The sequence below is a fragment of the Sander lucioperca genome, chromosome 7 (assembly GCF_008315115.2).
Source record: "Sander lucioperca isolate FBNREF2018 chromosome 7, SLUC_FBN_1.2, whole genome shotgun sequence".
In the NCBI taxonomy this organism is placed as follows: Eukaryota; Metazoa; Chordata; class Actinopteri; order Perciformes; family Percidae; genus Sander; species Sander lucioperca.
The window spans coordinates 9,407,814-9,432,821 of record NC_050179.1 but is presented as its reverse complement, the minus strand read 5'-3'; the positions used below and the strand labels follow the sequence as shown (position 1 = coordinate 9,432,821).

The 25,008-nt window shown below is 41.3% G+C and overlaps 2 protein-coding genes across 2 annotated transcripts; one reads left to right on the top strand and one right to left on the bottom strand.

The window, feature by feature from the left end:
* Positions 1-949: 949 nt before the first annotated feature.
* LOC116038629 (potassium/sodium hyperpolarization-activated cyclic nucleotide-gated channel 3-like) lies at positions 950-14,695 on the top strand. The gene is made up of 8 exons (XM_031283161.2): positions 950-1,590; positions 5,700-6,123; positions 6,961-7,122; positions 7,872-8,090; positions 9,317-9,463; positions 10,227-10,467; positions 11,518-11,682; positions 12,329-14,695. The coding sequence occupies exons 1-8, from the start codon at positions 950-952 to the stop codon at positions 13,882-13,884; spliced, it is 3,555 nt and encodes a 1,184-aa protein (XP_031139021.1). The 3' UTR covers positions 13,885-14,695.
* Positions 14,696-16,528: 1,833 nt separating this feature from the next.
* Positions 16,529-24,326, bottom strand: pkmb (pyruvate kinase M1/2b). Its single transcript, XM_031283237.2, has 11 exons — positions 24,307-24,326; positions 22,872-23,050; positions 22,655-22,746; positions 20,114-20,245; positions 19,792-19,978; positions 19,403-19,673; positions 19,159-19,309; positions 18,921-19,073; positions 17,884-18,050; positions 17,209-17,390; positions 16,529-17,042 (listed from the first exon to the last, which is right to left on the bottom strand). The coding sequence occupies exons 1-11, from the start codon at positions 24,324-24,326 to the stop codon at positions 16,936-16,938; spliced, it is 1,641 nt and encodes a 546-aa protein (XP_031139097.1). The 3' UTR covers positions 16,529-16,935.
* Between the last annotated feature and the right edge of the window lie 682 nt (positions 24,327-25,008).

Here is a 25,008-nt window from a genome sequence, read left to right as displayed (position 1 = left end):
TGTAGCCTAACCGAAAACATGATGGTGGACATAAGACTTCAACACCTTTAATGCAAAATTGTCATTATTCTGAGACTAGAGCATCATCATCGCGCTTGTATTGTCCTCTGACAGTTGCTGTTATCAGTCTTAAGCGGAAAACAACTCATTGGCTAAGCCATTATGCATAGCCTACCTAAATTATACAGTCTAAACAGATAGCCTATAGACTAGACAGGACTATTGGCTGGCAGAGGAGCCTCTATTGTTTCTTCCGTATACAGGCCCGTCGACAAACATTTATGATGCATAAAGACCGGACTTTATGACATCCCGTCGCTTTCTCTCAACTAGTGAACTATCAACTCCAAGGCTGGATCGCATCCTTGAATCATCCTCCCCAGCTGTCCTGACTGGGCGGGGTGAGTGCATGTGCCATCCTGGCTCCTATGGCAACCCGATATTAGCTCCATCATTATTCACGTTATTAGAAAGCGGGGATGCTGATGGATCAGTGATGTCAGCGCTCTTTGAATGCCGGTGCCAGCTGCGTGTCATCACCTTGGACTGACAGAGAGCTCAGATATTTTGAGGAGGTGGAGATCATGCTTTGTCATTGAGGAGCTCAGCAGCAGCGTTCTCCCACTCCGGCACGTCCGATGCTCAGCATGCTGCATCCTGATGCGCTCTCATCTGCACGCTGTGGGGTTACCTGGATTCAAACGCATTTACGGTTTACCGCTTTTACATGACCGTCGGTTTGAAGCGGCCAAGTAGCTATTGTTGACGCATCTCAATGTTTGAACCGGGGGAGAGAGGCACATCCCAAGTCTCAAATAAGATACAACCTGTCCTGCGGATGCGCCGTCACTGTTTTGCCTCCAGTAGCACCCCAAGTGTATGTAATTCATGATTCATCCCTCTATTTTCACAGGCTATCCTTAGAGCGCATCTCTTCTCTTTCTTCAAAATGGAAAAATTCCAGTCTTCCATGCGCAAACGGCTGTACAGCTTGCCGCAAAACATTGGGCAAAAACCCTTCGTGATTGACGAGGGAGACAACGGCGACAAGGACACAAAGAGGAAAAGTATTCGGCTAAAACATTTGTCCTCTCCGTCTCCTGCAAGGAGCATTGATGAGGCCAGGAGCGAAGACTTGGGAAGAGACGTTACTGTGAAGACCAACTTGAACGGAGATTGTCGCTTATTTAGGGGCAGCATCTCTTCCATCACCGGGCGGCATCCTCCCGGGTCAGATCCAGCGGAGCAGCGGCGCCTCATCCCCGAGGCTGGTGTCAGCGAGAGTTACTCCGGTGAGCACAGCCCCGGGGCCCAGCAGTGGGCAACGGGTGGTCTGACTGGCGCAGCCGGGCAAGAATCTATGTTTGACCAGTCAAGTTTTATCAAGTTGGAGGGTACCGAGCAAATCATTTCTGAGGACGACCGGCTGTACCAAGCCGGCTTCATGCACCGGCAGTTTGGGGCGATGCTCCAACCAGGAGTCAACAAGTTCTCTCTGCGGATGTTGGGGAGTGAGAGGGCCGTGGAGCATGAGAGGGAACGAGTAAAGTCCGCTGGCTTCTGGATAATCCACCCGTACAGTGATTTTAGGTAATTTGTGTGCAAAAAACCTTTCTTTACAAAAAAAAAGTGCATCAGTGATCCTGTCAAACATTTTAAGCTTGTTTGGTCTACACATGTAGAAAAACTGTGATGATAGAATAGCCTGCTTCTGATAAGACATACAAATGCCATTAAACATGATAAACCTAATGTCATAGACACAAACTAATCCCCTACACACCAAGACTGTTTATTGTTTGATCATGGGGATAATATGATAAGAACATGATAATCAGGAGTGTGAGCCTATGCAGAATAAATGTATCATAAACTGAATGTGCCTCAGTAATCCAGACACACCTTTCATAGATAAATGTCTTCATTTCTGAAAATGATGCTTTTCTAAAGACTTAACCACTCAAACTGTATACTGGCCATTCTTACAGGGAAAACATTTGATGTATTGTAAAGAAGTTGCAATGCAAAATCCTCTTAGAAGCACAATGACAGCCAAATTATATCATATGTAGGATATAAATCCCTCTTTTGTTTGGCCAAGATGAGTGTGTGCATATATGGATACCTTCACACAAGAATGGGTTATATGGTAATCTAACCAGCCAATTCTCTGCATAATTTTCTATCTATAAATTAAGATAGTTTGTGCACCAAACTAATCCAACCTGTAATTCCCCAATTTACCAGCCATGCTGTGCCATGCAAACATGCATGCTCTACATTTCATTGCATGCTGCATGCAAACCAGCATTCTGTTTAGCACTGCCATCAAAGGATTTTTAAGACATTTAACCTTGAGGCTCACTGTCATTATATTTGCACCGGCCAGTTGTATGCCGATGTGTGTCACTGCAGTTTTTTTCTCCACTCATCTGAATTACACTTTTTTTTATCATTTAGCGAGGGCAATGGATTACAGAGAGTGCAGCAGGGGCTTGGAAATGGGGTAATCAAAATAGGGTAACATGACCATTCGAGATATTAGAAGCACACATCAGTGGAGATTATTACAGTACAATTAGTCTAATGGAGCAGAGATGGTGTGGACAGGGAGGGGACACACCACAAAACACTGCACACACACAGAGAGAAACAGAGAGATTGAAATGAAAATGATGATGTGAGGAATCAGGATGCCCAGCTGTTAACTCTGTGTATGAGGTATGAGGTGTCATTACTTCATGCTCAATTTAGGTCACACTTTGAGCAGGAGCAGGGTTTTGGGCCTCTTAAGGTAGTAACTTTATCCTATAGAAGCAACTTTAAGTTACAGGTGTAAACCTTAAAGATTATTTTTGTCTTTTTGTCTTATATGACACTGTTGAATCCGATACTGCAAACACTCAACTTCACTTCCTGATATCTTTAACAGTTGTGTGCTGACATACCGTGTGTTTCCTTGACCACTGTGCATTAACTCAGCACAGTGTAACAAATGTACACTCTCCTTGTATCTTTTATAAACACAGTCGCTGTGTTGTTTAGAGCATAAGTAACTGCTGTCTTTTATTAAAGCTGTCCGGCGTGGATACAGCAGCGGACATACTGAACTGGCACGCTGCGTAAATATGGTTAATATGATTGCTGGTGGGCCTGAGCCACATTACAGGTGTGTGTTAAGCCACTGAGCTGCATGCAGGCTGTTGTGCTTCGGCTGCGCCCTGGCAGCAAGAGATAAGTATCTCTAGTACAAATGTGATCCCTTTTTCAGCTGTCCTGATTGATCTAAGCTTCTTTCACCATTTTAAGCCTTTTTGTGTTCACTTTGCTTGTAACTCCACTCTCTTGTGCTTTCATGCTCTTTAACGTAGTTGCACTCTGACCCAAATAGTGCAAGATTCCTTTCTGGACCAGTAGAGGTCCAGAGACCCCACAACTGTCAGCTTTATTTTGATGGTAACACCAGATTACACAAGCAAGTTGTCTGATCTTTGTGTCCAGAATGCTGCGTGCACAGTCAGCTGATGAGCAAACAGGATGTTCTGCAGGGGCAGTAATGCACTGTCCCCCGCAGACTGTTTTTTTTTGTTGGTCCAGCTGTTCCAGTGTTCTGCAGTACGGTGACGTGTGCAAAGCAGTAATGCTAACTACTCAACATCTGGCTGGTGGGAGCTGACTTCTGGAGATGACATGGATTCCCAGGAGATAACAGTGGATTTAGCTAGAGAGGGGAAGTGCAATTAGGACCAGTGTGTCACCACAGCGATGAACAGGCAGATGAAGAGAGGAATGCAAATGCTTTGTTTGGCAGAGAACAACAGAAAGCTGATTAGAACAAATGGCCACCCTGTCCACACTGGTTCCCTTTTTGTGATGTTTTCCTTTGAATATTTACTGTGTGTAAAATCTGAACTCTACTGTTGATCGCCTCATTCCTGAGTCCAGAAAATGTCACAGGAACACAGTTTAGTTGCATGTGCCTCTTAGCTGTTTTTCTATGGATTTTGTTTGCAACATCATCATCATCATCATCATCATCATCACCATCACTACATTTAATCAAATACTCTTTATTACTACATTACTCTATACTCTCAGTCAATCATGGAGGTTTTGAATTGTACCTGTTGACAAGACTTTTGCATTCATTACAACAAGCACTTGGCTTATACACTGTGGATATGCTGCCTCACATGCCACTTAAGTACCCTTAAGTGGTATAATGCATGCGCCCTTGCAGGTCTGCCCCCCCAACACCCACCCCTACAAGCAGTTTGTGCTGGCCCTGCAGGTATGTCAGGTTCTTGTTGGATCGATCAGTGGTTAATTAGGTCTCTGAAATGGATCAGACATGCAATCACATGTGTGCATGCGTTGCATCTCCACACTCAAGATGGTATTTGGTAAACAAACGCACTCCATATCTTGGCTGGCCCGTTGTGTGGCCGAGCTGTATATTGCTGTATGTTTCCTGTGAATTATAAAGTAGCTGATATTGTCCTCTGTTATACATCAGCTACTGTCATTTTAAAGCAGTCTGCAAAATCAGGGGAATAAAGACATAAGACAATATTAAATGTCAGGTTAGTAAACAGAGTGAATAAAACAGCTATGTGGTGTCAGATAACCACTATCCATCCATCCATCTTCGTCCACTTTATATTTAACTGTTGGCTATAATTTGATTAGATTTGTTAATGAAGCTATACATTTTAATAAAAATATTTTACAATACTTTGAAATGCAATTTGGTGACTTTATTATAAACACACTGTAAACAACAACTACACGCAGCCCCCCTTTTCATGGAATTCTGAATTCAGTATTTCTGAATTCAGTATTCCACTCCTTGTGGCCAGATGCCCAGTATTGAATTGAATTAAATTGTTTTCTTGAATTAACTCATTTCTATATTTCTTTGTGTTCGCTGTTTTTTGCATTGTTTCTGCCCATTTTAACACAAATATACTGAATTTTGAGTTACAGTGTGAGACTGCAACTCGCACAGATTCATTTCTATTTGAAGCTCCTCCACGTCCAGAATGTCTTTGAATATGCAATATATATTCAGTATGCACATAGACACACACACACACACACACACACACACACACACACACACTGACTTCAAAAGTCTCCTGTGTGAACTGAAAAGAAACCACTGATAAAATTGGTGTCTATTCATAATCTGTTGCTGTGTCTCTCAAATTCTTTCTACCGTTTTACTTTGAGGAAACAGACTAACAAGTTCAAACTACTGATAATCAGTACTTTTATGAGTGGCTGCAATTATTTTCATTATTGATTAATCTGCTGATTATTATCTTGATTGATTGTTTTGTCTGGAAAATGTACACAAATTGTGAAGAATGGCCATTATAATTTCCCAGAGGCCAATGTTTTAGACCACAGATGTTCAATTTACTATCATATAAGACAAAGAAAAGCATTAAATCCTCATATTTGAGAAGTTGGAACCACCAAATGCAAAAGCAGTTTTGCTCTAATCTCTAATAAAGACATACAAATACCAAAAAACACACAGAAAACTCACTTATTTATCCTCACATTAACATTCAACTCAGTTATTCTGTCAAAGGTACAGTGACGTTTCTGATGAGACGTTTCTGATGAGACCTTAATGACTTTGGCCTGCTGTTATCTACAACATGAGTTATGTTTGTGGCCGTGCATTTCAGGTTCTACTGGGATCTAACCATGCTGCTGCTGATGGTGGGAAACCTCATCATCATCCCTGTGGGCATCACCTTCTTCAAGGACGAGCACACGCCGCCCTGGATCGTCTTCAATGTGGTCTCAGACACCTTCTTCCTCATGGACCTGGTCCTCAATTTCCGCACAGGTATCGTCAAGGAGGACAACACGGAGATCATCCTAGACCCGCATCAGATTAAGATCAAGTACCTGAAGAGCTGGTTTGTGGTGGATTTCATCTCCTCCATACCTGTGGACTACATCTTTCTCATCGTGGAGACACGCATCGACTCAGACTTTTACAAGACAGCCCGAGCCCTGAGGATCGTCCGGTTCACCAAGATCCTCAGTCTGCTACGGCTGCTGCGCCTTTCCAGACTCATTCGCTACATCCACCAGTGGGAAGAGGTAGATCCAGGAGGGACAGGCTCTTTGGATCTTCATTTAAGACTTCACATTAGCTAATAGAGATGCAACTCTGAATGAATGAATGAAAATGAATCAGCAGCAATTTAGATAATCATTTTAGTCCCTTTTTTTGAAAAAAAAAATGCCAGACTCCATCATTTTAAATGCAACTATTTTACAATAGTAAATTTAATTTCTTTGAGTATTAAACTGCTGGTTGTACAGAACAAGTAACTCAAAGACACCACCATGCTCTGAGAATAAGTGATGGGCATTTCTCAGAGTTTTCTGACATTTCAACAAACAGATTAAGACAGTATGAAAGTAATCATTAGTTGCAGCCCTACTCTCAAATGTTCCTCTGACTGTAGTGCTGTATTAAATGATTTTGTATTTCCCTTGCATCAGCAGATTTCTCCTAACTTGTACTGCGTATTGCAAAAACAAATGTACATATTGTTAAGGGTAGAGTTCCTTTGTTAGTTCCCTTCTAAAGCTCTCTCACACACACACACACACACATACACAACCACCTAATAACAGATATTTTCCCGCATTATCTTATTTTATAATTCCAATTGAGGCTGCACTACCCATGAGCCATTAATGTTGCTTGCAGATGGTTATGCAATACTGAAATAGCCTCTGTTGGTCTATAGAAGATTAAGAACAGTGTGTGATCTGGTAAAGGACCCCTGTTTCGATCGGCTCACAAAGCAACTATTGTATATTTCAAATCCTCTGATTGCATGAGAGAGAATTGACATTTCATAGATTCATGTACAGAGAGATGTGTTTCGTTGTTTCTGTTTCATTAATGCTGATAATCTGTCACAGGTTTTCCATATGACCTATGACCTGGCCAGCGCCATGGTGCGCATCATGAACCTGATTGGTATGATGCTGCTGCTGTGTCACTGGGATGGCTGTCTGCAGTTCCTGGTTCCCATGCTGCAGGACTTCCCTCCTGACTGCTGGGTCACTAGAAACAAGATGGTGGTAAGTGGTCTAAGTAGTCTTACTATGAGTGATGTGGTCCTCCACGAACACAAACTTTTCTGCCAAAGTTAGAACAGTTTTGATTGTTTCAAATAAGAGATTCTTTCTATTTTTTGTTTTTTATGTGCTCTTTTCACTGGTATGAAGTAGGTGTGTCTCAGCTGGAAAAAGATGATGTCAAATACTTCAATGCACCAATCAGGAGATCAGATCAAATCACACCCTCACAGTCCTGTTGAAGCAGAATAGCTGAGTTTTTGAATGTGAAACTCTCAATAAATAATATTTAAAGGTGTGTTTTCAAAACTTGCATATTTAGTGATGGGTATTTAATATTATAGAGAACTTAAGTTTTGAAACTCAGTTTTTAGGGGCTTCAAAACACAATAATCATATTTAGAGCTGCAACGATTCAATTAATTGATTAGTCGATCAACAGCAAATGAATGGCAACTATTTTTTATAATAAGTAATGAATCCAACAGATACGCTTTATTAATTATTGCTCTAAGTAGAGAATATAATAATAGGTATACTGGTAACTGAAATAGACTTATACCAAAGAATAAACTATGACAGTAATGCCAGTGGATTAGTCAGCATGCATGTTATAAGGTGATGTTTTCTGACGGTCTGAGCCCCTCAGTAGGGAAAATAAATTTTAAACTGTGAATAGGCTCACGAAGTTGTGCTGCAGCATTAATGTTGTGGTGATAAACTTTCTCTTTCCTCCTCTTCTTCTCTTCCAGAATGACACTTGGGGTCAGCAATATTCCTACGCCCTGTTCAAGGCCATGAGTCACATGCTGTGCATCGGGTACGGCCTGTACCCCCCTATCGGCATGGCTGACGTGTGGCTCACCATCCTCAGCATGATTGTGGGCGCTACCTGCTTCGCCATGTTTGTGGGGCATGCGACTGCACTCATTCAGTCTCTGGACTCCTCCAGGAGGCAGTACCAGGAAAAGGTGGGTGTTTGTTCTCTGCATGGCTGATATTTGTCACTTTCTCTTCTTTCTAATAGAGTTGAAATCAGTGATGAAGTACATTTATACAAATACTGTGCTATATTTATTAACTAGTTTTATTATTTATTAAGTATTTTGATGTACTTGTACTTCACTGGAGTATTTCCATTGTATCCTACTTTATACTTCTACTCCACTACATTTACAGAACAAAGGATCAGTTTATTGTTATAGATTAGTATAAATTAGTTCACATTTGCTCCATTTTGACAAACTGCATCAGAAAAATGATCATTACACATTAATGCATTATTATTAATAATCTAATAATATGATAAATACTAATATATCAGTCACTGGGGCCATTTTTCTAAATAATGTGTACTTTTACTTTTAATAATGTAAGTATAATAAGCTGATAGTACCCTTTGTACTTTTACTTGAGTACGATTTTGAATGCAGGATTTTTACTTGTAAGTAATTTTAGCTATTATTATTTTTCCATTGTGTTTTGCTGCTTTTACTTGCATAAAGGATCTGTATAGTTATTCCACGGCTGATTGAAATGCAGTTTGAATGGTGAGGATGATGCGTGACGTTGTGACAAAGTATTTGTGTGAATACTTTGCCCCCCTGTCATAAATCGGTGGGCATTTAAGTGAGAAAATGCCCCACAGAGGGAGACTATAAATATATGTGAAGGGACAGAGCAACATACTGTAGAAGAGAAATCAGTGAAAGATTGTTGAGCTGTCGTTGTGGATTTTCAACACAGAAACGAAGAGACACTAGAGAGAGTAAGGAGCTAGTTAATAAAAGCAAAACAGCGACTAATGACCTAACTGACATAGATTGGGTACACGGACCGCTCATGGTGCTTTGCTGGTAGAGTACACAGCTGAAGGACACAGTAGTTAATGTTATTAGCTGCAGCCTGCAGAGCGCAACCGTATTTGTCAGATGGGACAGAGGCACAACATTGCTCTGTGGGCAGGTTTCACAGATGGCCTGCCAGTTGACTGTTAACATAATGAGACACATTATAGTCCACCTCTGAGCCAACACATCAATCACTTTAATATATTTTTTTTGACATGACTTTGCATTTTCTCTCGAGTTACATTACAGTTCCCTGTATTTCTGTGGCAGTGTTTCACTTAAATACTTTAAAACATTATAATAATACTTTTTTAATTGTAATAATTGGACTTGTGTTGTTGTTACAGTATAAGCAGGTGGAACAGTACATGTCCTTCCACAAGCTTCCTGCCGACATGCGCCAGAGGATCCACGAATACTACGAACACCGCTATCAGGGCAAGATGTTTGACGAGGAAAGCATTTTGGAGGAGCTGAATGAGCCACTGCGAGAGGTCAGAACTCATCTACCTTGTTGTTTTGTCTTGATGATAATTCTGCTGAGTCATCATATGTTGGCTTCACCGTCTATCACAAAACAAGATAAGATTCACTATCACTTTACTTTAACGCTTCCTATTTATAATTTATAAGCAATATATAAACATAAATAAATGTTATATAAGACAATATAATGTAGATGTAGAGAAGATCTAAGTGTTTATTTATGCATTTCTCAACAACTAACTCCTCCTGTGGGTACCCATAAGTGGAGCTGCTGTACAAACAGACAATATGGTAAAACACAGTTGTAATAGTATAAAATACTAGTACTCATAGGATTGTTAAAATATACTGTACATTAATAAACACTTTGAAATGTCCTTTTATCTTTTACAACTACATTATTGTTTTAAACCATGTATTCAATGTTTATATAATGTGTATATATGCTAAATAGAGGGATACGTTTTACGTTTTGTATCCAGTTTTCTCAGCTGCAAATATGTGAATCAATGAAGTCATCATGCTTGTTCTAAATGGTTTACCTATTTATACAATTAATATGCCTCCCTTACTTTGCACGATAATGTTAATAGTCATGTAATCTGATTAGTAATGGTTGGAGACTTCATGAGAACAGAGAATCTCATTAACGGAGCACTAAGCCGTTAACTGCCTTGCTTTTATGATTGAAATGTAAACACGTAACACTGACATGTGTGTTGTGAAGGCCTCACCTTAAAATCTAAAACACTTATTTTGTGTCTTCTGCAGGAGATCATCAACTTTAACTGTCGCAAACTGGTGGCCTCAATGCCTCTGTTTGCCAACGCTGATCCGAACTTTGTCACCTCCATGCTGACCAAACTGCGCTTTGAGGTCTTCCAGCCAAGCGACTACATTATCAGAGAGGGAACCATCGGCAAGAAGATGTACTTCATCCAGCACGGCGTCGTCAGTGTCATCACCAAGAGCAGCCAAGACACCAAGCTGTCTGATGGCTCTTATTTTGGAGGTAATGTCTGCACTCAACCTGCTGTGTGGTCTGCATGCTAATATATTCTGTAGCTGGCACTGAGTCAGTTTGAATGTATGTAAAGGAGTGCTGATGTTATGATTTGTTTTGATTTATTTTTACTCCGGCACTCAGCAGATTAACTTCCCTCGCTATTATAGTTGGGGAAAATTGTCCACATCATCTCCTTAAAAGGGCTCAGGACTAAGAGGAGCAAAGCTTTGGGGTCTTTGATTCCATCTGTGGGGTTTTCCCCTTTTGTTAACGGCATATTTAAAGCTGAAATTTGTTGTCGCCCCTGATACGCCATCTTGTTGTCGTATCCGGCAGGAAAGTGAAATGTCATCATCAAATATCAACCAGGAAATGTGATCTGACAATCCAAGCAATTATTTCTAACCACATTTTAATCTTTAACGTTTACTCCAGCATTATAATGATAATGATAATGATAATCACAAAACATTATATATTTTGGCTTAAAGCTACTCAGCACAGAAGTGAAAATGGTACATGAGGACAGAAAATGTATTTAAAAGAGAGAGAGAGAGAGAGAGAGAGAGAGTGTGTGTGTGTGTGTGTGTGTGTGTGTGTGTGTGTGTGTGTGTGTGTGTGTGTGTGTGTGTGTGTGTGTGTGTGTGTGTCCTCAATATGGCTGTCCTGAAAAATATGTCTGCTTTTTTTTTAATGGCGCATTATTTTATTTTTTTGATCTGGCATGACAGATGAGGTCAGGACAAACTGTAAGCTGCAGAAATTGCATTAAGTGCTCCATCTGTGGGGTTCAGAGGCACTGGTCTTTTCATGTTTTACCATCTCACACTGATATTTTTCTCCATCTAAAACGATATAAATGTGGTTGTAATGTATCACACAACTATGAGAAAAGTGGAAAATCATCATATACCACTTCATATTAATTACCCATTCAAAAAAAACCTTGATGTTAATCTCTGACTTGCACTCAGCAGGACGTGAGGAATGGTACAATTTGCAATGGTAAAGAAATGGTACAAATAATAAAACTTGTTTTCCCCTCCCTCTCTGCAGAGATCTGCCTGCTAACCCGAGGCAGGAGGACAGCCAGCGTGCGAGCCGATAACTACTGTCGGCTGTACTCTCTGTCGGTGGACAACTTCAACGAGGTGCTGGAGGAGTATCCCATGATGAGGAGGGCCTTTGAGACCGTGGCTCTCGACCGCCTGGACCGCATCGGTGAGTCCTTTACCAAGAGATAAATACATACACAGTATATATGTATATAGTATATAGGAGCCAATTTGATGTTTTACAGTAAATATTATTTATTATTTAAGTGTTGATATTTCACTTTGCTAGCTCCATCTTCATATATTGCATTTAATGCTGGTCTAGGTTCAATTATAGCAATTATATTTTACTATATGTTATTGGCTGTACACTTAGAAACTGAAAAAACTACAGTGATGGTGGCATCTTCTGATGTGATGTGGGTGCACATTTAAAGGCAGGATCCAACAATTTGTTTTTAGCAGTTAAGGATGAATTGAATTATTTGAATTTATGATTTATTTTCAATACACAAAAATTTAATATTACAAAAGAATTTTACTAATCAGAACATTCACATTAAACAATGGAGTAAATGTAATTAATAAAGTAAATCATGTCATCATTATTCTCACATAATCTTTGCATTTGGGATCTTCTTCAGACAGGAATCAAGTATGAATGCAATTACCAAACAATTGAAACCTCAAACAAAACCAAGATATAATAACCAAATTGAATATAAGATTACTGATTAGTGTTTAGTATGCATTCATTAATGAAAAAGTAGAAAATGAAAAATAGTGTGACCTTATTTGTATTTTCTTAACAGGGAAGAGGAACTCTGTTCTTCAGAATAAAGTCCAGCATCACCAAAGTTCTGGCATACTAAACTTTCAAGAGAGCGAGATCATCCAAAGAATAGTGCAACACGACCGTGACATGGCCCAATGCACGCAGCTGATCCAGACCAGCCCAAAGAGCCTACACCTTCCCCCTGCGCCCCCATCACCCACCCCGGTCATCTGGGCCCCGCTGGTTCAGGCCCCACTCCAGGCTGCTGCTGCCACCACCCCGCTGGCTCTGGCCTTAGCCCACCACTCCAAGCTTCCTTCCATCCTCTTCCACCATCCTCTGGCACCAGGCCCCCTGAAGGACCCCACCAGCCATCCAAAGAGGGTCCATGTTGGAGCAAACGCATCCAGTAGCTGTGGTTCAGGGCCCGGTTCTCCTGCCAATTCCAGCCAATTCAGATCTGGGATTGAGACTCCCACATTGGCATCCCTCAGGGCACAGCATCTCGCCAGTGGGTCTGTGTCAGCCACACTGACATCCCAGCCCATCTTCACCAGCAGCCTGCAGCCGCTGGCCCCTCTGCCCTCACACCAGCTCCCGCACCATCCTCCCCACTCTGGCATCGCCTCAGTCTTCCCCATCAACCAGACCACTGTCTCCTACACCTGCTCTGCTCAGCTCCACCCTCAGCCCTTCCACGGTGCTATGACCACCCCACCACACCCGATAGGTTTACTCCAGCAGGGGGCGCCAGTGAGGCTAGCAGGAAGATTCCCAGCACCCTCTGCCTCCACCATAAATCCTCTCATCTCCAGCTCAGTTGGCCCCTTACTAAGCCAGCTGCAGCAGACCTCTCACGCCGCGCAGCAGATGGGGTACAATCATGACAGAGCAGGCAGAATATCCAGTGGTATGAACCTCCCACATTTTCCCTTCATCACCAGCACTCAGTCCTCCACTGGATTTATTCAACCAGGGTTTGCAGTCGGAGCTGGGGCCGCAGCGTCCCTGGCTCAGCAAAGCCTTGTAGGTCTCCAATCTGTTTTCCTCCCCCAGGTTCTCCCCGAGCACTCGGCCCTTGCCTCCCTGGCCCAGTATGGCTCTGCTGAAGCCTCGCCCTGCTACACGCCTCCACTCCACAGTCCCAGCATACAGAGCCCTGTGAGGGGAAGGACAGTTTACAACAGTGAGCTCTCCAGTGCTATGGGCTCTCGCAGCCCTCTAACCCCTCAGACCTCATGCCCTGCCAGGGTGGCATGGACACCCAAAGAGACGGCTGAGTCCTCGGTGGATCTCTTTACCCAGGAAATAAAGACTATCTCAGGCTCTCACAGCTCTATACACCAGGAACGGCCTTTGGCCATGAGCGGCTCTTCAGAGGGGGTAGCAGGGTCATCGATTCCCTTCTCCTCACCCATGGCTGTCAGTAAACCCTACAGCCTGATCCCGAGTCAAGTTGCTCCTGTCAGTCGGACACATTCTGGGCCCGAACCTCAGAACCAGTCCGTTGGTTTTCACTCTTCCCTCGCTAGATCCCCTGCTAAGATGTTAGAGACTGAAGAAAAACAGTCCAAACTTCCATCCAACTTGTGAGGTTCAGACACACCCTCCTTTAATGCCTGAACAAACAGGAGCTCACCTCTTTCTTGGCATTGTTTTAACCAATAATTTGTCAATTTTAAAAGTTGGAGGGTGTGAAATGCTAAACAGATTGGAGATTGGTGGTTTCATTTTTAATCAGACTGAATGGATCGGGGATAATTATGGACAATGATGGATATTTTTCTACAGGATATTGCATCTTTGAATATAGTAATGAATCCAAAACCTATTGATGGGTATATATAGCACCTCATAAAAATATCAATTGTTCTATGTATTGTATTATAATCACACTGTGATTTGTTATAAGTATTATGTTTAAACCCCATTGCCCAGGCAATTTTGTGTAACCTTTTAGCTACACCCGTTCAGTTGGAAATTTGTCCACAACTGTATCCAGTTATGATTGAGACCAAAAATGATTGTCCCTTTTTATGTCCTTTCCCTCCACCGAGTGTCGTTTGTATGCAAGGTTTCTAAGAGATTGTAGGAAAGACAGACTGTGCACTTTGCTTGTTTCAGAGATCACCTAACGTAATGGTTTGATGATGGCACGTCTTCCAAGATAGAGTTTCAGCAATATTGCACACCCAAATGGGTCACACAAATCCAATCACACTCAAAAAAACTGAAGTAATGAATGTAATGTTTGTCCGTCTGAGTGGGAGAAGCAGGATTAATTTTAAAATGTGTTGAACTCAAGGGTGATGATGGTTTTCTGAGTACTGGAAAGTGTAACAGAGACAACACACATTTCCGTTTCTGTCTCTCCACAACTGCTCCAGCGTGTGGCGAGGGGCACCACTGGTTTCAACTCATTTCAGTCCGACAATAATTTAGGTACAGAACATTTGTCTGTGTGCCATCAGCATAGTATGCAATAATCTGTGTTTTTTTATGGGTATACAAAGGTACTGTGAATCAAAGCACTTGAGTCGATACATGAGATTCTGTTTTTAGTTAGAACAGATTAAAACAAGGGAATTCAATGGAATAAATGCAATTGTGGATAATCAAACATCCTGAAACCAGCAATGCACTAAGACTGATCTGAATGGTACTTGCACCAGTCAAAGGGCTAAAAGCAGTTACTTGGACACGTGGTTAATAAGAACCCCTGATGGGTAATATTGCTGCATATTTACCTCTTTCATTTTACATTATTTGATTGTAAGATTTGACATATGTTGTTGAACAATTGCTGCTTTGTGATGCTATGCTGAATCAACAAGAAATGTATCACTGACTGCTTTTTTTAAACCAGACTCTTAAATCCTTGTACTTGTTAATAAGTTCATGTGTTTAAATGATATTCCTCTCTCTCTCTGTGGACCTGTGGCCGGCGAGGAACTGTGAGCAGGTTGCAGGTCAGCAGGTCAGCAGGTCAAACCATCGGAGGATCCTGTCCAGTGGCTTTAGCTGCCTGGTTACTGAACCAGGGGGAAAGGAGATACTACCAGTCACTAGCCAGTCACTGCCAATGGGCTCGATCGATCCCTCATTACTATTCTCCTCCAACCCCTCACCCCCACACCACCTGTCAGAGGCATCAGCTTGGGTTGAGTGTAAGGTTACTTTGAGTGCATTCAATTCAAAGGTGTGTGTAAGAGAGGAGGTGTCAGTCATTCATATATTTATATATTTGTTTTCTCATTTTGCTGCATTTTAACCAACACATCTGAGAATTCCATCACCTATGTATGTATGTTAGGCATATTTTTATTTTAGCTACTGAATTCAGTGCAATAAAATAGCATATGGTCAATGATGCTCATCCTAGTTGTTGATTTCATTTTATGAGTAGAGATTGTGATAAAGACATTAGGCCGGGTTAAGAATTGAGGACTGCATGGTGTTGTTCGGTGCGAACATTTAAAATAGCCAGGATGTACCGTAACCTGCCACATATTCAACTAAAGTACAAAAACAAATATCTGCCATGTTCATGTAGTTAATTATTGCTGGATTAGTAAGTAAATATAGATGTTTAACTCAGTGCTATTAAAATAAAAGTTTAAGGTCGAACCAAAGCAGACAAATACTGTATGTCATTCTAGACAAAGAGTGTACAGACTGATGTTTCCTGTCCTGTAACAACTCCACTAGATGAGATTGAAGATTACATTATTGTTTAATAGTGGGACAGTGCTGGAAAGTAACTAAATACATTTACTCAAGTACTGTGCAATTTTATGGTAATTTTACTTTACTTGAGTATTTCCATTTTCTGCTACTATATACTACTCCACTATCTATTACTCCAGCATCAATCATTTTGATTCAATAATATAAATTATTCTGAAATGGGCCATTCTGCATATTACTTTTTTTACTTTAGGTATGTTTTGATCCTAATAGTTTTGCACTTTTGGTTAACGCAGGACTTTTACTTGTAACAGAGTATTGCTACTTGAGTAAAATATCTGATTACTTCTTCCACCACTGAGGTATCTGTCTCTTGTTTCCTGAACTCTCCCTACTAATGCTATCTAATGGCATAAGGCATAAAATACCTCCCCACCCCTTAAAGAAAAATGTATCTTGCTGGAATATTTGGCACTGACAATAATGAATTAAGAAATGACTCTTGTCTCAGTTTAGTGTGATAGTGATTACAAGAGGAAGACAGACACAGTTGAGCCAAGAATTCCTTTTAATGAACAGAAACCCGGTCATGCCAGATCACAATGACACTTTGTACCAACTGTCAGTTCAGCATGTAACACTGGAGAAAACAATGACAGTACATATGTATGTTTATCCCTAGATAATTAAAGAACCAAAAATCAAGGAAATGACAAAACGTGTACTTTACAGTGAATGCAGAAGAACACTGATTTACACTCTGTTCAACATGCAAACAGAGTTGGCACACACACGACAGAAGAGTTTCCACTAAAAGGGTTTGAGTTCAGTCTGGTGTGGTCTGGTTTTGAATTTCTGTTGGTGATGAAGACCACCAGAAAAGAAAAGTCCGACAAGGGGGGAGGCAGGTTACAAGAGAGGGAAGGGGGGGCAGTTACTAATGTTCTTTGATGAAGTTCAAGGCACCAGCACAACTCTCATAGTGTTGGTGTAACCAGAACCTGGGCGCCAGCCGGTCACAACAATGGCGACATCACCAGACTTGAAGAATTTGCGGTGCTTGCCTACGGATAGAGAAAAAGAGAGGCGTTAGTGGAAAAGTAAGGATTCAATAATTAGATATAAAGCATTGTGACTCCTGTCAATAAACAAAATTACTGTCCATAACAATTTACCTAACTGTAAAAAAACATTTTTAGACTGATTTTAACAAAAAACATCACCACTCACCAACTTCCAGGGCAAAGTTCACACGCAGGTCAACATCCTCGGCCCAGACGTCGTTGGCAGGCTTGGTGTAGAGCACAGGGTAGATACCGCGGTACAGGTGGGCCTGGCGGGCGGTCTGGCCACAGCGGGTCACAGCAATGATGGGGGCACGGGGCCTGTACCTCGACAGCATGTGAGCAGACCTGCAGGTAGCAGATTATTACAAATCGTTATTATAAGATGTAGAACTGAAACTATATCAATGTCAAAGCCAATTCAAAAAATGTGTATGTTTCGGACTGCTAAACAATGACCTGAAAGTTTGATCCATTGTTAATATGGAAACATTAATTATAGCTGCTTTAATTATGCCATTATCATTATGAAATCCATCCAGCTGACACACCTTCTGTATCATGTGTTGAAGAATGAACAGGGAGTTAAAATTAACTTGTAAAATGTCAGGGTTCAGATCTCAAAAGGTCACAAGTGGAGTACAGATTGTGAGTGCCGTAATAGTTGGCATACATCACATGAGCCAAGGGCTTGTGTTAGGGAGGGAGAGGAGGCAGAGGGATAGAGAGATGTGACAATGCACCAGTTTCTTTGCTCACAGTGGGCGCCATGTAGGATATTATGAGTCACAGCTTTACAGAGAAGATTTACAGAGTGGGCTTCTTCTTTTTGGAGTCTCACCTGCCAGACTTGGTGAGCACGATGATGGCGCTGGCGCAGCATTTGAATGAAGCCTCGACAGCACCGATAGCGACGGACTCTGTGGGGTCACGGGTCAGATGAGAGGTGCGACGCAGCTCCTCGAACATCTGTCTGTGGAACATGGCGGCCTCTGCTTCACGGGCAATCTGAACATGTGAACATAAAAAACCCCTGATATAAGTAGTGTCAGGCTGCAGTCACACAGCCAGCTTCAACTGCAGGAGTTAGTTTGTATTATAAAGGACAAAACAAAGGGGCAGTTAACCTCAGTGCAGAAGTCTTCATACCTGATAGCACACTGAGACAAGAAGTTAAACAACAGCGACGGCCATGATGTCCAGGGATGTTGCTGTGCACTGCAGATCCTCAGACACATGCTAATTGAGTAATATGAACACACAGTTAAAGCACAATGCAAGAAGACAGCAGATGGATGGAGGGAGGGGGCGGTGCAACAGGGATCCACAAAGCAAGTTGAACAAATACTAAACAAGCTGTTAGTAAAACCCAAGCTGGTACGAGTGATGTGCTTTCATGGACGGTTCTGTCGCAAGTAGGTAAAGCTATCAATGTGTTGGTTAATTGTTTATTGTTCCTGATGCTGATCATGCACCTTTATTATATGGTATTTATTTTTCTATTTTAAGTGCAACGAGTAGCTCCAGGTTTGCCCAAACAGTGTGATTATGTATATAAAGCCAAAAGTGCAAAGCCATTAAGTTACCATGACCAATGTGTTGCTTCATCATGTGAATTTGGTCAGCTTTTGTCATTTAAAAAAAATTGCTGCTTGGCAGCCAACTCTCAAGAGTTAAATGTCAGTTTCCCAAGAGCAAATGAATGCACCACATGCCACAACAAGTGTTAGAGGGCTTAAATATTGATAATGCAGGCTTTCTCCCAGCCTCAAACACACAAACAGATGAGACACGCAGGTGCTGCAGTTGGATCAAAACCAATGGCACAATTTTCACGTAAAATCATTAAGGAATGGGACCAGTTGGAGGTGCTCTTACCCTGTGCTGTGTGCGAACGGCCTCCAGAGGATATTCTCCCTTGGCGGTCTCACCACTCAGCATGATGCAGTCATTGCCGTCCAGCACGGCATTGGCGACATCACTGGCCTCAGCGCGAGTAGGACGGGGTTTCTTGGTCATGCTCTCCAGCATCTGAGGAGAAACAACAATACTTTCTGATACACTTTTCTTTTTAAAATGTTTTCCCCAAAACAGTCTTCCCACTGATGTCACAGACCTGTGTGGCACAGGTGATGGGCTTGCCGATCCTGATGCACCTGCCAGTCATCATCTTCTGGGCGATGAAGACCTTCTCTGTTGGGATTTCAATGCCCAAGTCTCCACGGGCAACCATGATGCCATCACTAGCCTCCAGGATCTCATCAAATCTATCAGACAAAAAGCAAAAAACATCAGTTCAACAATTCTCCAAAGATTTAGATCTGTGCAGATTCAAGTGTGACCGCTGGTAATTCACCCACCTGCGCACACCCTCGTGGTTCTCCAGCTTGCTGATGATCTTGATGTTCTTGCCCTTCTCGCCCAGCACTTTCCTGACAGCTTGAACGTCAGCAGCCTTACGGATGAAGGAGGCGAAGACCATGTCAACACCCTGCTCCACGCCAAACTGCAGGTCCTGAATATCCTTCTCAGACAGAGCAGGCAAGTCAACTGCAGCTCCAGGCAGGTTGACGCCCTTCTTGCTGCCCAGCGTACCGCCATTCTCAATTTCACACATCAGGAAGTCGTTGCCTTAGGACACACAGAATGAATAGTTACTTCATTTCCACCATCAGGCAGAAAGTTGAAAGCCAAATCTGTATGAAAGATAGACAAGATGAACCACACAGATGATTGTTTGTGTGCTTACCAACTTCTTTAACCTTGAGGGAAATCAGACCATCATCAATGTAGATGTGGCTTCCGGTCTGCACAACCTTGGTGATGTTGTTGTAGTCGAGCCACAGAACTTTCTCGTCACATTTCTCCTTGTACTGGTCGTCCAATGTGACCTTAATGGTCTCACCCTTCTTGAGCTCAACCTCAGCAGTACCGCTCTAAACAAGACCAAGGAGAGAGAGCTTGTTCATTGTCAGGATGAAAAATCGCTGCATGAAATCTTCATACAATTATTTGTGCAATGAATCAAAAAAAGGCCTCATTGAAGCCTTGGTAATTTGGCAAGAACTTACGCCCTTGATAAGTCCGGTCCTGATTTCTGGTCCCTTGGTGTCCAGAGCGATGGCCACTGGTCTGTAGTCAACAGATCCTGGACCGAAGCTCTCAGTTGCATCACGGACATTCTTGATGGTCTCAGCATGGTACTGTATGACGTGGGGTGTGCAACAAATGTTATCACATTGAAAACCTCAAAAAATCTAGAATAGCATACAAAGCGAAATAATTGACATTAGTAAAGTCATAATACCTTGTTTCATTTAGGTGGAGAAAAGATTATCTCTAAATGTGTCAAATTCTTGAAATGAAGATATTACAACAGGTGGACAAACTTGGTCATGTAGTCACAAGGACAGCACAGTTACATAACTATATGCAGTAAACCTTGAATGACAACTGCCACACAGTTTTAGCTCATGACAGTTTCACTGTACATAAATAGCTGTCAGGGATTACATGAATAGTTATCTAAATATGTGATGCTATAGCCTTTAAAACAGGGTGTTTGACAAATGTAATAAAAACCAAATACTTTTAATTTCCTACTTCATGTGATGGACGTGTACAACTGCTACATTGTCTGTCCACAGCTATGGATCTAGTAAATGTATACTACAGCCAAAAAAACAGAATAAATTCAAAGTCTAATCTGCACATGACTACTGTCCTCAGTCAATAATGAACGCTTCATTGTGGTTTCACTAAATGCCTTCTACAAGCACTGTTGTTGCAAGGCTGTCTCTCACAAGACCTATTTATAGCTGTACTGACAACTGACACACCAATGAGACAGAGGTCAGATCTATTTTGCTCTTTTCGTAACAAATCATATATCCAGAGATGTGATTTCATGGATCACAATTATGAATTCTTTGTTGCTGAAAACCTGGCTAAAACATAGACTGGACAGACAACTTAAAAACAACTCTGAGAGTTGAGATACTTTGGAAAACAGCACTGCTTAACCTTTGAAGATACAAATATCAACAGAGGGCATTCATACTACAGCTGATGATAGATTTGAAGGCTAATCCGCTCAGGTGACAGTGAAAAAGGTAAAGAGGCATGACTTTTAAAGGCGAAGGGTCAAGAGTATAAGATCAGCCAAAGAATTGGCTGTGATGCAGTTGGCTCGCCAAATCTCAAATTATCACACAAACGTGGTACTGAAGAGGGCATGTAAACTCGCAGATCACATTACAGCCACAGACAGACCCAGGGCTCAAAGTGAAAAATAATCCTGAGCCTGAAATTGAACACCCCTCCCCCCCCCTTCTTCCAACCATATGTTAAATTAAGAGTCAATGGAGATTTACATATGCAATAATATCATAATCCTACAATAAATCGTTGGGAAAACAAAACTTTCTAGATGTTGTTACTTGGGCCAGGTCATCAAAAAAGCGAATTAGCTACATTCGTGATTTTGTCCATGTTGACATTAGTTGCTTCATGTACGTTTCTTAAAAGCTTGAACTCTGGGACATGGCCGTTATTCCAAACAGACAGCTTTGTCAAGGCAGTTTGGGCTTCAGATAGCTTTTACACAATGGCCATCGTTAATGACAAATCGTGTTCCTCTATGAACGTGCACACACGTATTGTTTGTATCACAAACACGGTCGGTCAGTGAAGGCGCAGTCGCAGCTGTAGCCGTCGTTGCCGGTAACGTACTCGTATGACAGAGTGCACGGACCAAAGCTTTGTGACCAGCATCTAATGACTAGCAAGCACTTTCTTACCGCTGCTGCCGTACAGTATCTTCCTTGAACATGCACTGCAGAAGCAAGCACCCGGCTCCCTCAATATGAGACACCAAGTGCTAAACGGCTCCCCGTCTCCACTCTTTTCCTCTTGTCCTCTATTCATGCCCAGCGCCATTTGTTTTAACTCCTTTCTCAACTAAAGCTGTATCTACATGCTCCAAGTTTGATAAACTTTGCCTACATTTTTTTTTAGCCGCGCTACCACGGACACCCCAGAGTGATATCTATGGCTCTGGGAGACCCTATGCGGAGACCACACCGCACTCTTTTCGGCAAAGACCCGCCCTACTTTGCATCTGGTTGGCTAGAACTTGTTTCATTGGTAGGTGGAAGTTCGATGATTGGTTAAACCCAGCGCATTAAAAACAAATCCCATGTGGACTTTTTAATTTATTTATTTTTCTAATAGTTCTAATAGTCATACGCCAGAAATCTGGCACCAGGCCCGAGTACTTTAAGCCCTGCGTTAGTTAGAGCTGCGTTCCTCTCATATGATTGGTATGTGAAATCAATTGACTAGAATACTTTAGACCAGGCCACAAGAGTAATGCCACACTGACGCCTGCAGTAAAGGGCAAATCCACTCTAAATCACACAAACTGCACACACTTGAATTGGTAAAGTCACAGCAGGTGTTTTTGGCTTCGACAGCCACTGGTAAAAACCTGCTGTGACATCACCATTTGGGATTGTGTAGTGCATCAGGCTAGAAAGTTTAAGTAAAGTTTCAGAGATGCAAATACTTAAAGAAAGCAGTGCATTTGCTAAATATTTATGTATGTGACTCACTTCATGTGTGCCATGAGAGAAGTTCATTCTTGCAATGTTCATCCCAGCCTTGATCATTTCCTTTGACATGTCCACAGATCGGGAGGCAGGTCCTGCATCAAGACAGGTGAATGAATACAAAGCTAAATATGATATTTCTAAGATACAACAAGATATTCTTTATTGTTACGAGTGTGTAACAAGAGATGAATCAATAGGGTTTGTTAATAAGTCTGACCGATTGTGCAGATAATGCCGGTGTTGCGAGACACAGCAGGTTCAGAGTCGATGTCCAGCAGGCACATGTGCTCAATGAAAGTGTCTGCCATGGCAGCATGCATCTGCTGGGTGTGGATGATGGAAGAGCTCATATCCTTTGACTTTGACATGACTGGATCTGTGTTCGCAGGAAACGACCTGTGAAGACAGAGGAGTGTGATGATCGATTAGAACCTGACAACTCGACCCCTGACATGTTTTATAGGATATGTATTGTTATTATTGTATTTTTATATAATTTGACAAATAATAAATTGATTGATTGATGTAGGAGTTTTTTTTCTTCATCAGACAGTTCAGGTCAGCTGTGATCTAAATGGTGACACAAAGGCTCCTGAAACCAAGAGTGTGTAATAGAAGCTACATTAAGGTCATAAATAATCACATAAACGTGAGCACATATATTCAAAGAGTGTGTAAAGTAAATCAGAAACTACAGTAAGAATCTATCAATTATCTAAATGGAAAGGTACACACTTATAGGACGGTGTGACCTCTCCAGAGTGACTGTACAAGCTGACCCAACAGCCTGTGCAAAGAGTAACAACAACAGTATGTGCCTGCCTGACTGCACTCTCCCACATTCCAGGGCGTTTATATGCAGCTAAAGAAGAGGAGCTGGACACTTGACAGAGGCTTAAGCTAATTTATATCAGAAAAAATCATCAGGGAAATTCATCATAATTGCATGATAAAAGGGCTGTGTTTTTATATATGCCATATATGACAAGATCAAAGCCACCTTAGTAGGCTATGTTTGAGAAATACAGTCTTTAAACAGATCATTCTTAAAAATTAATAGTTGTGTAATAAATGACAGAGTAACAGGTCATACTTTAAGCTGCTATTTATTTCATTAAGAAAGAAAACTTTATCGAAATGTGCAGTTTGAGTAGAAACTAATTTCTGTATCTGCACAAGAAGCAGAGCAGAGATACCAGAGCATGATACAGATAAATACATAAAATATATACAATTAACAAATAAATCAAAGTTAGAAAGCTGTATGTGACTTGTGGGACCCTTGTGCAGTGTGTATAAAAGAACTGCATGTGCAATCCACTTCACTTTATTCCAGATCAAAGTGACATTTTAGATAGTTTATTTGTATATTTGAAATATATATTATAAATACAATGTATGCATACTATTGTTTATTATTATTGTTATTATGATCATGCATAATAACTTTAAATATATTAATAAGTGATGTAGAGTTCTTCAAAGTAAAAGTTTCATCAGTGATTGAAATTAGTTTTTTACATTTTTAAAAACATGATAGGAAATTATAATTTGATTTAAACATTCAGGTAAAACTGTTGAACTAAAAACAAACTCTGCGCTGCTCTCTCTCTCTGTCTATCATATAGTTGAGTCTTAATGCTGCTACTCACCTACTGGGTGAACTTTGCATGGACCAAGACGCCAATGGTTCTGCTGGAGCGACAGTATTTATTCCCCTCACTAACCGGGACTACTTTCCTGTGTGAACAACGCTCGGTGACACAGGATATAGAGAGAGTTCAGGCACCGTTTACTGTTTTGACAGCTGAACAGTTGAACGTATGTTTTTCACACCAAAGTTGTTTTCTATAGGGCTACGTAAATACCACATCCAATGATACATTTCCAAATAAAATCACAGAAGTTGGACAAATATTGAGGAAGGATACAGCGCAGGTTGTTCGCCTGGCCAATCACAAAGCTCTCCGCTGATATAGCTGAACATGAGCCTGGGTCCTCAATTTCTATGGCGCGCCGTCTTGTGAGGAAATTTGCTGAGTGCAGAAATACAGAAACACACATAGCCTTCTTTTGATTTGGTCCCTTTAGCTTCCTTTTCGGGATAGATTACATTATCATTTACATCATGCAACATCTAATAAGAAATGTTATTTGTTAAGATTGCACATTGCTTCAGATGCATGCCAGGCCACAATGTCAGGACTTTTTTTCAATGCTTTTTTTTTTTTCTTCATTTCATAGATGCATTTTATTTATTTTTTCTTTATTGTTTAATTAAATTTAACAACATTATCCCCCTCCTTTTATGGTTGCACTTGTCTGCATTCCTTCATCATGAAATGTATACATAC

What these genes read in the sequence shown, in the direction of transcription:
- LOC116038629 (XM_031283161.2), top strand. Translation starts at nt 950, where the DNA reads ATGGAAAAATTCCAGTCTTCCATGCGCAAACGGCTGTACAGCTTGCCG. An exon ending in ACATCCACCAGTGGGAAGAG is followed by an intron (nt 6,124 to 6,960) that starts GTAGATCCAGGA and finishes AATCTGTCACAG; the next exon opens with GTTTTCCATATGACCTATGA. An exon ending in TGAATGAGCCACTGCGAGAG is followed by an intron (nt 9,464 to 10,226) that starts GTCAGAACTCAT and finishes TGTCTTCTGCAG; the next exon opens with GAGATCATCAACTTTAACTG.
- pkmb (XM_031283237.2), bottom strand. Translation starts at nt 24,326, where the DNA reads ATGCAAAGTTCACCCAGTAG. An exon ending in ATGCAAAGTTCACCCAGTAG is followed by an intron (nt 23,051 to 24,306) that starts GTGAGTAGCAGC and finishes CTGTCTTCACAG; the next exon opens with GTCGTTTCCTGCGAACACAG. An exon ending in CCGTTCGCACACAGCACAGG is followed by an intron (nt 18,051 to 18,920) that starts GTAAGAGCACCT and finishes TCACATGTTCAG; the next exon opens with ATTGCCCGTGAAGCAGAGGC.